At 66.4% G+C, this 12,953-nt stretch overlaps 2 protein-coding genes across 4 annotated transcripts; one reads left to right on the forward strand and one right to left on the reverse strand.

Annotated features, from left to right (window-relative positions):
- The first annotated feature begins 531 nt into the window (after positions 1–531).
- PRKAG3 (protein kinase AMP-activated non-catalytic subunit gamma 3) lies at positions 532–6,029 on the forward strand. 3 transcript variants are annotated; one of them, XR_009484071.1, is made up of 13 exons: positions 532–569; positions 1,462–1,501; positions 1,798–2,045; positions 2,130–2,211; positions 2,299–2,357; positions 2,653–2,698; positions 2,827–2,881; positions 2,977–3,103; positions 3,208–3,373; positions 3,545–3,582; positions 3,812–3,958; positions 4,138–5,354; positions 5,459–5,495. XR_009484071.1 is itself a non-coding variant. In XM_059820163.1 (13 exons), exons 1-13 carry the CDS (start codon positions 537–539, stop codon positions 5,479–5,481), a joined length of 1,158 nt encoding a protein of 385 aa, XP_059676146.1. In that variant the 5' UTR covers positions 532–536; the 3' UTR covers positions 5,482–6,029. The 3 variants fall into 3 exon arrangements, 2 of the variants coding, with proteins under 2 accessions (XP_059676146.1, XP_059676147.1); XM_059820163.1 differs by lacking the exon at positions 4,138–5,354 and adding an exon at positions 4,044–4,137 and having other exon boundaries at positions 5,459–6,029; XM_059820164.1 differs by having other exon boundaries at positions 4,138–4,213; positions 5,459–6,029.
- Positions 6,030–7,017: 988 nt separating this feature from the next.
- Positions 7,018–12,311, reverse strand: LOC132317415 (sterol 26-hydroxylase, mitochondrial). The gene is made up of 9 exons (XM_059820630.1): positions 12,075–12,311; positions 9,762–9,952; positions 9,292–9,491; positions 9,017–9,214; positions 8,719–8,879; positions 8,204–8,370; positions 7,804–7,885; positions 7,517–7,717; positions 7,018–7,419 (listed from the first exon to the last, which is right to left on the reverse strand). Exons 1-9 carry the CDS (start codon positions 12,309–12,311, stop codon positions 7,294–7,296), a joined length of 1,563 nt encoding a protein of 520 aa, XP_059676613.1. The 3' UTR covers positions 7,018–7,293.
- Positions 12,312–12,953: the final 642 nt, after the last annotated feature.

The following is a 12,953-nucleotide window of genomic DNA, read 5'->3' on the forward strand; positions in this document are numbered from 1 at the left end:
ACCCGGGGTGGCCGGGGATGGCTGAACCGCAGCAGGACCCCGGGCAGGGGCAGCATCGGGGGCAAAGCGTCCCCAGGTGCTCTGGCTGTTGCCAAGCCCGTGGCTGGATCCAGCCCTCCTCCAGCATTCCCAAGGGAGAGGGGGAATACTGTGCCCCCCACCTGCTCCTGCTGCAGGACAGGATGGGAGCAGCACCTGGGTGGGCAGGGCTGCATCCAGGCAGGTGCTGAGCACCGCTTCTGCAGGAAGAGGGTCTGCGGGGTGGGGGACAGGTTTTCTGCCCCTGGCTGTCTCTCCATCACCCCCTCCCTTGCATCCCCAGGGCCAGCACTGTCCCCGGGGCCATGACATCCCCTCCAGCCCAGTGCTGTGGGGTCGCGGGGTGGCGCAGTAGCCACGGGCACTGCCCAGTGGTGGTGGCGGTGTCCCCCCCCGCGGTGGTGGCGGGGGCATGGCTGGCATTGCTCGCTGACACCCTATCTGCCAGGCCCCTGCCAGCCGCGGGCCCAGAATAGCAGCGCTGCCCCGCAGTCAGCATGGAGCGACTCCCCGGCCCTGCCGTGCCCCAGGTACCGCCGGGGCGGGTGGGGAGCCCGGCCCAACAGCCCCTCGCTTGGGGTCGAGCCACCCCCGGGGTGGGGGGGTGTGGAGGGCTGGTGGCCCCCTTCCCATGGCCAGGCAGCCTGGCCAGCCTGCCTGCTCCGGCTGTCCCCAGCCCCTTGGGAAGGGTTGGGGGACGTTGACGGAGGGTAGCCTCCTTCCCGGGGTTGACTCTGGGCTCCTTAGGGAGCAGTCCCCGTGCCTTTGTTATTGTAGGGTGGCTCGAAAACATTGGCTCTGCCAGAGGGTTTGTGGTTCGGGGTTGCTCTTCCTGCCGCGTGTGCCGCTTTGCTATGGTAGGGTCTCCTGGGGACGGGGGGCACGGGGTCAGCTGGCCCGCGGTGCTTGCCTCCCCCCCTGCCTGGGGCTGCCCCCTTGTTATTGCAGGGTCTCCCGGGGCGGACCTGGTCCCTGGGGGGCAGGTGTGGCTGGCGGGGTTCCCGGCACGGGAGGAAGCAGACTGGGATTTACACCTTGGGGTCGGAGAAGGGAGAGGACAAGCGCAGAGCCGCTGCGGAACGTGCTCAGGCTCCAACAGCGGCGAGAGGAGCCAGGGGGTCCTGCCATCCTCTGCTGTGACCTGGGGACTCCCACTGCCCCCCCCCCCCCGCCCCGAGTCGGGGCACAAGCTGGGAGTCCTGGGCTGGAGCCACCACGGGGGCAGCAGGCTCCAGGGGTCCTGGGCAGGCAGGGGGCTTCCCGTGGCAGCTGAGCCCAGTCTGCATCCCCACCCTGAAAGGACAGTCCCCTCTGCCCGGTTTGGGGGGGAGCGAGGCAGCCGGATGTCTGCAGGCAGCACCCATGGGTGGGGGAGAGGCTGGGCTGGCTCCCGCTGACCCCCCTGCCTGTGTGCCCCCTCAGGTGGCGCTGCTGGATGCCGCTGCCCGCCCCGAGGAAGAAGGTGGGTAGCAGGCAGTGCCTAGGCACATAGTAGGGGGGGCTGGCTGACCATGTGATGAGCGCATCAGTCCTCTGCCCACCCTGCCCATACCCCTTGTCGCCCCACTGCTCAGCTCCTTCCCAGCAGCTCCCGGTGCCCCCAGACTGGAGAGCCACAGTGCTGTGTGCTGTAGAGTGGAGAATGGGGGGGTCTGTGGGGAGCACTCCCGCAGCATCCCCCTGCTCATCCCAGGCAGGAAGATGCTGAGACCTGGCAGCTCAGCTCACAGGCCAGGGCTGGGGCGGGTTTGCCGGCAGGGTTCCTGGAGGCCCTGTGCCCCAGGGAGGAGGGGGAGGAGGAGGAGGAGGAGGAGGAGGAAGAAGACAGGCGGAGGAGCCCAAGACCTGTCACCTTCACGCTGGGCAACGAGATGCTGGGGCTGGGCCCGGAGAGTGAGTTTCAGACCCCCGATGCCGAGATCTACATGCACTTCCTGAGGAGCCACTGCTGCTATGACGCGGTCCCCACCAGCTGCAAGCTCGTCGTCTTCGACATATCCCTGGAGGTGACAAAGAGGGGGATTGGCAGGGACGGGCAAGTTGGGGAGCGGGCTCAGGGACCCCCTGACCCCTCCCCACTCCGCTGGCAGATCAAGAAAGCTTTCTTGGCGCTGGTGGCCAACGGGGTGCGTGCCGCCCCGCTCTGGGACAGCAAGACGCAGAGCTTTGTGGGTGAGTGCTGGCAGTGCCTCCTGGTCCCTTCCCCTGCCTGGCAGTGAGGGGTGCAGGCAGCGCTGCCAGCCCCATGTGTCTCCACAGGGATGCTCACCATCACAGATTTCATCAATATCCTCCACCGCTACTACCGCTCGCCGCTGGTGAGTGTGGTGGGGAGGGCATGGGGATTGGGGTAGGTATGGGGCAGGGAGGGGCTGTCCCCACCTTTCCTGGACCCTTCTTCCCTCTCCTGGTCCCCTCTTCATCACTAGACCATGACCAGGGAGATGCTCTGGGCCAGCCCAGCATCCACTTGATGCCCCTCTGCCCAGCACCCAAGATGTGATCCCTGTACTCAGGGTGATGGGGTGGGATGCCCAGGGAAGGGGGCAGTGCCCCAGAGCCCCCTCAGTCGCCTGTGGGGCCACCATGACTGGGGCATCTCCCTGCCCTCAGGTTCAGATCTACGAGGTGGAAGAGCACAAGATTGAGACCTGGAGAGGTAAAAAGTGGGGGGCAATGGGGGTGGCTGGGTTGGGGATGTTGCACAGGGCATGGAGGTGGGCTCCGGCAGTGCAGGGCTGCATGAGAGGGCTGGGGGACCCCTCTCCCACCTCTCTCCCTTGGCAGAGGTGTACCTGCAAGGATCCTTGAAGCCACTGGTCTACATCTCCCCAAGCAATAGGTGAGCCCCTGCCCGCTGGGGGAGAGCACACCCCACGGGGGTGTGCCTGGGATGCAGCCCTATCCTCCTCCCCACGGTGTCCCCATCACCTGCAGCCTCTTCGACGCTGTCTACTCCCTGATCAAGCACAAGATCCACCGCCTGCCTGTCATCGAGCCTGTCTCCGGCAACGTCCTGCACATCCTGACGCACAAGCGCATCCTCAAGTTCCTCCACATCTTTGTGAGTGCCGGGGCTGCGTGTGCACACGCACGGTGGGTGTGTAGGGTCACAAGCAAGGGTGTCAGGGTGTGTGTAGGTGCCAGCCCAACCCTGCCCCACCACAGGGCTCCACCATCCCCAAGCCGCGCTTCCTGAAGAAAACGGTGCAGGAGCTGTGTGTTGGCACCTTCCGTGATGTGGCTGTCGTGCCTGAGACCGCCCCCATCTATGCCGCCCTGGAGATCTTTGTGGACCGCCGCGTCTCCGCCCTGCCTGTCATCAACGATGCTGGTACCTGGGGAAGGGACCAGTGACCCCTTCATGTCCCTCTACCAGTGGCTCTGGCCCCATCCCCACCCAAAAATCCCCCTTCCCACCAGCCTGGTTCTTGGGGTGCAGGGGGAGCACAGTGGGTGGTCCTCAGGGCCCCCTCCGCAGCCCCCGCGCTGTCTCTCCTTGCAGGGCAAGTGGTCGGCCTCTACTCCCGGTTCGACGTCATTGTGAGTACCCTGTGTGTTTGCACACCTGGGCACGAGTGTGGCCCCTTGCACGCTGCTGGTGGGGCGCTCACACACGGCTGTGCCCGTACAAACCTGCCGCATGTGCACCAATGCACGTGCCAGAGCAGATCTGCCCTGTGTGTCACCGGGGTTCGGTGTCCCCCTCGGTACCAGCACAACAGGGTACAAGGACGTGTTGGGGCGCTGAGCAAGGCCACCTCTCCCGCAGCACCTGGCAGCCCAGAAGACCTACAACAACCTGGACATCAGCGTGCGGGAGGCACTGCGGCAGCGCACCACCTGCCTGGAAGGTGTCATCACCTGCTACCCCCACGAAACCATGGAGGACATCATCGACCGCATCGCCAAGGAGCAGGTGAGCAGTCAGGGCGCCTCGTGCCAGCGCCAGCACCCCCAGCCCGCTGCCTGACCTGCCTGTGATGCTCTGCCTGCGCCCACAGGTCCATCGCCTGGTTCTGGTGGATGAGAACCAGTACCCACGGGGCATCGTCTCCCTCTCAGACATCCTCCAGGCCCTTGTGCTCACTCCCGCAGGTATCGATGCTCTTAACTCTTAGCCCGCGACGCTCCGTCTTTCTCCACTTGCACCCTCCATTTCTCTCCACTTCAGGTAGGCGCCGTCCCCCGCTGTTGTGTGCCTGTCCCCTCCCCACCGCTGGGTCACCCGCACCTCGTCACCTCCCTGCTCAGGCCACCGGCCCCCACCCCAGGCCAACCAGCCCCAGGGGACGGAGGAGGCTGGGGCTGGGGTCCAGCAGCGGTGGGTGGCCAGGTGGGGATGGCAGGACCCGGATGCTGCTTGCCTCCAGGGACACAAAGATCACGGGGATCCCTTCTGGGGTCCTGATCCCTGGTGTCCGTGAGGAAGAATGCGGGCACCTGCCACGGAGCCACACCCAGACCCCCATCCATGCAGCGTGTGGGATGCAGGTTTTGCAGCTCCCTGAGGTTTGGGCTGGATCAGGGTTTTGGGGTGTGATGCACCTCAAGACAAAAGCCCTTTTTAGACCTTGCCTCAACCCCCCTCGAGACCTGAGCCCCTCCAGTGCCGTTCCCAGGGGACACAGAGGGGACGAACCCCCACTGGCACACCCCGGACACGCTGCCCACCACTAGCCATGTGCACAGTGTGGCCGACCCATGGGCCATGGCTGGCAGAGCCCACTGCCCCCTCTGCCCACAGTGGCCCCAAAACCGCTTGCTCCAGGGACAGGGCTCACTCCCAGGCCGTGCTGGGATTGCGCTGCCCGGCCACCTGTGCCTGGCTCTGCTCGCCCGCTGCCTGGTGAGTCCTCACTGGTGATGAGGGGGCACAGTGCTGCCACCCACTGTGGCACACATTTAGGGGTGAACTGGGCACCGGAGGGAGCTGGCCCTGGTGTCCAGCTGCTTCCCAAAGCTAATGATGCTTTTTTGGGGGGGTGGTGGGGAACGACCTTGGGTCACCCCATACCTACCCCTGTGCCCACCCATTCCCCCAGCAATGCCCAGTTGCTCCATGCAGAAGGGGACTGGGGGGTAGTGTGTCTTAACACACCAGACATGGGACACCCCCCTTTCCCCATCACAGTGCCTTCATTCACCCCATCCCTGGTGCTCATGGGGGGGGGTGGCTGTGCTGGGAGCTGCTGGGTGGCCACCGGGATGTCCCTTTCCAGGCCAGCACCCCCCTCCTACTCCAGGGCTTCCATCCAAGCCAGGAATGGAAGCAAGACCCCGTTGTTCCCTGCGCTGTCCCCATGGTGCCTGGGGTGGGTCGGAAGGCCATGCTGCGGGGTGCCCAGCCCAGCGCTGGTGCCCTCGGGGGGGGGGGAGGGGGGGGGGCTATGGCCTCACGCACTCTCTCGCCCCACAGGCATTGACCGATCCTCACTCTGAGGACACCAGGGAAGTGCTGTCATCCTGTCCGACTCGGGGGTCTCTTGCGTGGCCCCGGGGCTGTGGAAGGAGGCTCGTCTTGAGTCTGGGGCCAGATCCTGCCAGCCTCGGGGAGGCAGGGAGTGGGGAAAAGGGGGCCCAGGGGCACCTCCCACCAGCGAGCACATGGTGATGCTCGATGGGCACTGTGCTGCCAGGAGCTGTGCCACGTCCGCAGCTGGGCGTGGGGACCAGCATGGCCCTGCACGGCCCCAGGGGACTCGGCCACCCCGCTCCCATCCTGCTGCTGGATTCGAGCACTTCGGCCACAGCTCCCCCGTGGCGAGCACCCGATGCCTGGTAGCGTAGGCTCAGCAGCACACACAGGCTTGTTTTTTGTAGGGTCACATGGGGCTGGAGCTCCCTGGCAGAGGCGCAGCCTGTGCCGGAGCTGGCACCAGGATGGGCACTTGCACGGGGACCCTGTGCACATTTTGGGGTGGGCGGGGGATATTTATTTATTTGCTGCCTGTTCAGCCTTGCTGTAATAAAGCAGCCTGCTCCAGGCAGCGCCGCCTCGCCTTTCTGGGGTGCAGCTGGGCACGGTTCCTCCGGAGAAAGCCAGGCTGGGGAGGGGGTGCCACCTGCTCAGCAGGGCTAGGGCACCCAGCCTGTGATGCCCACCGGGACCCGCTGCAGCCAGGGTGGTGTGGGCAGAGGGTGCCACCTCTACCCATGTGGGTAGAGCCAGGGGGATGGGGACATTGGCTTACTGCAGGTCATGTAGCCTTGAGGGCTCCACAGGTCCCCTTGGGGACACCCTGGGGATGGCAACCTTGGTGCCAGCAAGGTTTCTGCCTGCTGCTTTCCCCCAGTCCAGCTGCGGAAGGTGAGGGGGGTTCCCCTCAGCAGCAGGAAGGTGAGGGGGGTTCACCATGGGGGTGCCCTGTACCCCAGCCCTCCAGGAGCGCAGGCAAGCAGCAATGCGTCCCCTGCCTGTGGCTCCTCCCAGCTCTGAGCCCCTGCGATGGCACTGGGTGTCAGCCCCATGTCCCCTCTTGGGGACTGGGGGAGCTGAACCGATCCTCTTGTGGCTGCTTCGCCCAGAGCAAGTCCTGCCCCCATTCCCATGCCCCCATATCAGCATCTTGGTGAACTAACGGCTGATAGCAAAAGGCCCCGGGTGCTCCACGCTCCCCCTGTGCTGGCTGGCTCTGCCAGGGGCCACAGTGCCAGGGCCGGGTGGTGACAGGCCCCCTCCCCATCGGGGGGGGACATACTGGGGCTGGCTCTGTCCCTCGGGACCAGGTGCAAACCCCAAACCCCCACCAGCGGCTCAACCCTCCCCAGGGAGGCAGCGGGGAAACTGAGGCATGAAGAAACGGCTGAGGCCAAGGTCAGCTGTTCAGAGAGGACCCAGACGTCCTGGCTCCAGGCACAGATCCACGCGCAGCTACACAAGGACGGGACGAAGGAGACACTGAACGGCTGCAAGCCCCCTCCCCGCATCCCCCCCCAACCCTGGTAGAGCTCCTGGGTCCCCGACGCAGCCCAGCTGGGCAGGGGATGGGGGGGACACAACCCCTCGCAGTGTGTAAAAGGCACAGCAGTTCCCCAAGCCTCCTGCTGATTTGCGGTGGGGGGACACTAGTGCCCCAGGAGCGATTTGGAGGCATCTCTCATCCCCCCGTACCTTCCCCACAGTGGGGCTGGGAGCCCCCTGGCCCAGGTTGGGCAGGGGGTGGGTGCTGCAGTGGGTTTGCCTTACTGCCCCTCCTCGTGGGGCAGCAGGGGTCCCCACTTGGCACCCAGGGTGGGGGGGTCAGCGTGCAGTCAGGGGGCCCCTGGGCGAGCGATGAACTCCAGGTTGATGGGCTTATCAGCCACCAGGACGATGCGGGACACGGACGTCACCTCCACGCCGCGGGGGTCCGGCCGCACCTCGAACGCCTGGATGATCTGTGGGGAGAGGGGGAGGTGGCAGTGCCTTGGGGACTCCCTGGGGCCCCCATCCCAGCTCGTGGTGAGTAGCCCGGGTTGGGGGAATCCTACTCACCCTGGCGAGGGCCAGGTGCATCTCCAGCTCAGCAATGCGGCGGCCGACGCAGGCACGGACCCCGTAGCCGAAGGGGATGGAGCTGAAGGGGTGGTGGGGGGAGCCATGGCCCCGGAGCCAGCGCTGGGGCAGGAACCGCTCGGGCTCGGGGAAGTAGGTCTCGTCGTGGGACATCGCGTAATGTGCCAGGACAAAGAGGGTCTGCAGGGCAAGAAGAGGGGGCTTAATGACCCCCGTCTGGCCCCACTGAGTGCAGCGGGGGTCCCCATGGCATGGCCCCCACTCACGTTCTTGGGGAAGAGGTAGTCTCCGATGACAATGTCCTTCTCATAGAAGACCCTGGCGTTGGTGGGCACCACGGGGTAGACCCTGGGACACGGGGAGAGTTCATGGGGGAGCAGGACCCATCTGGGGACCCCAGAGGGAGAGAGCCACAGGCAGGACAAGGGGGAGCATCTCCCGCTGCGCAGCAGCTCTGTCCCCCTCCCCAAGGAGGTGGTGGATGGATGCGGCCCTGAGGGACTGAAATCCAGCCCTGCACCCTGCCTGGTCCATGCCTCCATGTCCCCCATCACCAGCCACCCTGGCTGCTGCATCCCCCAATGTGGGGGGAGAAGGGGCTGCCCCCAGCCCTAGGGAAGGGGCCATTGACAGGGACCCTGGGGCAGGGGCAAGGCTGGGCTGTACCTCAGCGTCTCCTTGATAATGGCCCGAAGCATTGGCATCTTGGGGATATCCTCAGCACCAGGAAACCGGTCAGCGGGCACGACGGCTTTCAGCTCCTGGTACAGGGTCTCCTGGATGCCTGGGTCCCGGGAGAGGTGGTACAGGGCCCAGGACAGCGTGTTGGAGGTCTGAGGGAGGAGAGCACAGAGGGGAGTGAGGGAGATGGGGCCAGTACCCAGGCAGCCTTGTGCCAAGCGTGGCACCAGTACGGCACCAGACAGCCGCTGCTCTGGTGTGCAGGGAAACCAGGGGTGATGGGCAGCGAGCATGGGGGAAACTGAGGCAGGGAGCAGGGTGGGGAGCAGAGCAGAGGACAGGGTCTGTACTGACCGATCCCTGAGGATTTGCCCCTGTGAGGCATAAGCCCACCAGCCCAGAGCTCACAGGGGCTGGGCAACATGCCTGAGCATGACACCATGGTTTCCCTGGCACGGAGCTCAGCAGGGATCCCCCGACAGCAGCTGCCCGGCTCTCACCGTGTCCACGCCGGCCAGCAGCAGCTCGGCCACACTGCCATAGACCTCGTCCAGGCTGAGCCTGCCGCTGGCCAGCAGGTAGCTCAGGTAGCCAGACACCTCCTTGCCCCGCTCCACCTGCCCCTCCAGCTCCTCCATCTTTCGGTCAATCAGAGTCTTGCCTGCAGGGACAAAGAAGGGGACCCAGCGCTGACAGAGTGAGGGTGGCCAAAAGAACACATGGACGGGGGCTCCCCACTTCTGAGGGTCCTTAGGGAGTCCAATCCCACTGTGCCGGGCTCCCATCATCACCACTCACCGAAGGCGAAGATGGTGTCCCAGCTGTCCAGGTAGCGGTCCCAGAAGGGCAGCACCTTGCGGCTCCATCGGGGCAGGACGGTGGCGAAGATGGAGTTCTTGAACATGAGGTTGATGGAGTCGATGAAGCGCTGGGTCTCAGCAGGGACCTGCTGCTTCAGGCACCCGATGCGGGTCTCAAAGAGGATATAGGAGATCCCTGCAGGGGACAGGCCACATCCAGACCCCCGTGGGGATGGCAAGAGCGGGGCAGGGCAGGGGCGAGGACCCCCCTACCTTCCAGGGCGAAGCGGTAGAGCAGGTTGGCCACGTCCCCCACCAGCACCCCTGAGGGGCTGCGGCTCCGCTCGTCCCGCAGCCGCACCATCAGGTCCGACACCACCTCCCCGATGGCATCCGCGTACAGCACCGCCTCCGAGGGCTTCAGCAGCCGCTTGTTGAGGACCTGGCGCAGGCGGTACCAGCGCTCCCCTTCCCTGCGCGGGGACGGGGCTCAGCACCGGGGGCACGGCCGGGCAAGGGGCAATGGCTGGCAGCAACTTCCCAGTCCCCAGGAGCATCCTCCCCGTGCCGGGCTGGAACCACCCCGCGGGTCTTTCCTCCCCCCATAACCATGCCCTTCTGCTTGGGGGGAACACGCTGCGTGCAGGAGGGGTAATAATGTGAGCTGCCACCTGGGCCCTACACCTGAGGAAGGGACAGGAGCCACCTGCCGCCCTGCAGAGCAGAGCCAGGGCAGGACTTACTCGGTGAAGGGTCCGTAGGGCAGGCGCCGGGTGTCCCGGTGCTCCTTCCACAGGGCCATGTCACTCCGCATGGGGTACTTGCCCTCCTGCCGTAGCAGCTGCTCCAGCACCACTGGACTCCCAATGTTGATGTTCTCGTAATGCCCAAAGGTCGACTTCCAGATGGGGCCGTAAATGCGCCGGGACATCAGCTGCAACGCACCAGAGCATGGCAGGGTGAATGGGACAGTGGGTTGGGGAGCAGAGCTCAGCATTGGGGCTGGATCAGTCCCTCCCTGTCCCGATCCTGCCCTGCATGTGTCCAGCATGCTCTGCACCCATCCCAAGGACCCCTCAGCACCAGCTGCGCCCAAGCACCTGCCTCTGATCCCCCAAGCTGGCACCATCCTTGAAGCGCCCTGCAGATGGCTTGGGCTGGTGTCTCCAGGCACATGTCCTCTGCCAGCACTAAGCACACCAGGCACCAACCCCCGGCACAGGCTGGCACATCCCTCACCCACCCCAGAGATGCACAGAGGGTCTGATGGGTCTTTTGGGGAGGCAAGACCAAGAGGGGACAGCAGGGACAGGGAAAACTGCCAAGCACAGGGCTCCGCCAAGATGCAGGGCCATTGCATCTTCCAGCATGGCCCCAGCCATGCTCTGCTCAACCTGGGGACAACAGTCCCCGCATGGGTCCTTGAACCCGCCACCCGATAAGGGTGGTTAATGATCAGCACTGGGAGGGCAGCGCCAGGCTGGGGCAGGATTGGGCTGCTCCCAGGGCAGACTGCCATCCCCGGGGCATGGCCCTGGGGCCACAGGCTCACAAAGCAGCCAGGGGACATCCACCAGCATCAGTCCCGCTCTGGGCTCTGCTGGTCGCAGCTCCCCTCTCCTCGGCTGCACCCAAAGGTGCCATGCCTGCCTCCCTGCCGGGGAGCACTGTGAACCCCAAGCACAGCCCTCGGGGGCAGCCAGGCACCCCTTTGCAAATGGATCTGCACGGGGCCACGTCCAGGGGGTGCTTTCCATCCCACTCAGGCACCACCAGAGCCCCTGCAGAATGGGGCCAAGCCTGGGGGGCTGTAGGGGACCTAGCAGGGAAGCCCTGGTCCCCGTTCCCTGCGGCTGCGGGGATGCACGTGGTACAATCTCCCTTGGTGACTGACTGCATCGCAGCCTGTGCCCGGATTCAGCTGGATTCGTCACCGCGGGGAGACGTTCCTCGTTCCTCGTGTGTGGTGGCAGAAGGAGGGGGAGGGATGGCCGCCCCGGTGCCTCAGGCGACTCATCGGGTGAACACTCTGCGTGGGACCGTGGGCAGCCGTGGCCCAGGCTGAAGTCTGCCCACTGGCATCTGCTGGCAGCTGGGACCCGGCACAGCACAAGCCTGGGCGAGCCGGGCCGAGAGAAGCTGGAGCTGCCGGGATCTGGGGAAAGGCACCTCCGGAGCATGCGGGCATCTATGTGCAAAGCCAGACCACACTCGGAGCCCCAAGGGCAAGAGGGAGCAGCAGGGAATTCCCATGCCCACTCCCCAAGACGCCGCTGCCCTGCGACAGTCTCTTCTCCAAACAGCAGTGCCCGGTGCTCTGGGGTGCCGGGGAGGCCTGACCCTGCATGCTCCTCCCGAATGGTCAGAGCTCCAGGGCGCTGGAAGATGCCGCCTGGCTCTCGGCCAGCCAAGCCCATCGCTTGCTTCATCCGAGGTATGAGGAAGTGTTGACAGAAGAAAACAAACACCTCTGCCTATCCCTCCCCTGCCTGTCTGGGTACCATCTGCCCAAACACCTGCCCGGCTGCCTGCCCCCCAAACCACAGCCTCTCCGGCTTGTCACGGCCAGGGCAGCTCAGGCTGCCCGGGGATGCCAGGACCCCCCCAGCTGCCCCCGAACCTTTGCCCTCGGCTGTCTGGCTGGCTCGGGGATGCCGGAGCAGCCCTGGGCTGGCAGTGACCACCCGGTTCTGCCCTGGCCCCTCTCCGTGCTGCTCGCCGCAGCACCAGGCCGGGGTGCAGGGGTGCTCCCCGCCGCCCAGCCCCTCCTCCCCCCGCCCCGCCGCCCCCGCGCAACTCCCTGCCGTCACCTGTAGGCTGCCCCCCCCCCGCTCCGGAGCCCATCTCACCCTGCCCCCAGCGCGCACCCACTCCCCTCCCTGCCAAGCCCCCTCCCCACGCACAGCACCCTCCCTGCAGCCCAGCCGGGAGCCCCTCCACCCCACGCACCCCCCCCAGCCCCCCCACCCCCATGCACCCGTGCAGGGTCCCCAGGCCCCCGCGCACCCGGCAGCCCCGGCTCCCCGCAGCCCCCGGGCCGGGCTGCCCCGGCGCACCTGGAGCCGGTGTGTGTGCAGCAGGTAGCCGCGCAAGAAGAGCCAGACGAAAGTCCGGAGCAGCCCCGGCCCCGGTAGCTCCTCCGGTCCCTTCAGCCGCGCCGGCCCCGCCGCCGCCGCCGCCGAGCCCCCGGTCCTGCGCGGCGGCCCCGGGCTGCTGCGCGACGGCGGCGATGGGCAGGGGCGCAGAAGCAGCGGCAGCAGCGGCCGCCGGGCCCCGACGCTCGGGCCCGCCATGCTCCCTCGGCAGCGCACGGGACGGGGCGGAGCGGGGAGGCACCGGCGGCGGCGGGGGGCGGCACCGGGGGCGGTGCGGGGGGCGGTGTGGGGGCGGCAACCGGGCACCGGCACCGGGCACCGCGCACCGGGAACTGAGCATCGCGCACTGGGTACCGCGCACCGGGTGCTGCGCACTGGCTACCGACCCCGGTACTGGCTGCTGCGCACTGGGTACGGGGTACCGGCTGCTGCACAGCAAGGACCGGGCGCCGGGCAGAGCATACCGGGCACCTTGTGCCAGCTACTGCACACCTGCTACCAGGCCGTAGATACCGACTACAGCATACCGGGTACCGTTTCTGGCACACTGGGTACCATCTGCTATACACCAAGTGCCGTACACCCGGCACCGCTCACCGGCATCACACGCCATGCACTGGGTGGTAGGTATCAGGAACTGGCATCAGCAGTACCCGGTGCCACGTACCAGGTACTGGGTGCCATGCGCTGTGCACTGCTCAATGGCACCGTACACCAGGCAGCTCGCAGCCAGCACTGGCACGGCGTGGCAGGGACAGCACCCTGGGCATGATGTGGTGTGTGGCACTGGCACCGGTACCGGTACCAGCGCTGGGTACTGCACACTGGGCGTTGCACATG

Source organism: Gavia stellata, chromosome 8 (assembly GCF_030936135.1).
Source record: "Gavia stellata isolate bGavSte3 chromosome 8, bGavSte3.hap2, whole genome shotgun sequence".
In the NCBI taxonomy this organism is placed as follows: domain Eukaryota; kingdom Metazoa; phylum Chordata; class Aves; order Gaviiformes; family Gaviidae; genus Gavia; species Gavia stellata.

What these genes read in the sequence shown, in the direction of transcription:
- PRKAG3 (XM_059820163.1), top strand. Translation starts at nt 537, where the DNA reads ATGGAGCGACTCCCCGGCCCTGCCGTGCCCCAG. An exon ending in TCTTCGACATATCCCTGGAG is followed by an intron (nt 2,046 to 2,129) that starts GTGACAAAGAGG and finishes CTCCGCTGGCAG; the next exon opens with ATCAAGAAAGCTTTCTTGGC. An exon ending in CAAGACGCAGAGCTTTGTGG is followed by an intron (nt 2,212 to 2,298) that starts GTGAGTGCTGGC and finishes GTGTCTCCACAG; the next exon opens with GGATGCTCACCATCACAGAT.
- LOC132317415 (XM_059820630.1), bottom strand. Translation starts at nt 12,311, where the DNA reads ATGGCGGGCCCGAGCGTCGGGGCCCGGCGGCCGCTGCTGCCGCTGCTT. An exon ending in TGCACACACACCGGCTCCAG is followed by an intron (nt 9,953 to 12,074) that starts GTGCGCCGGGGC and finishes GGTGCGTTGCAG; the next exon opens with CTGATGTCCCGGCGCATTTA. An exon ending in ATTATCAAGGAGACGCTGAG is followed by an intron (nt 7,886 to 8,203) that starts GTACAGCCCAGC and finishes CCCGTGTCCCAG; the next exon opens with GGTCTACCCCGTGGTGCCCA.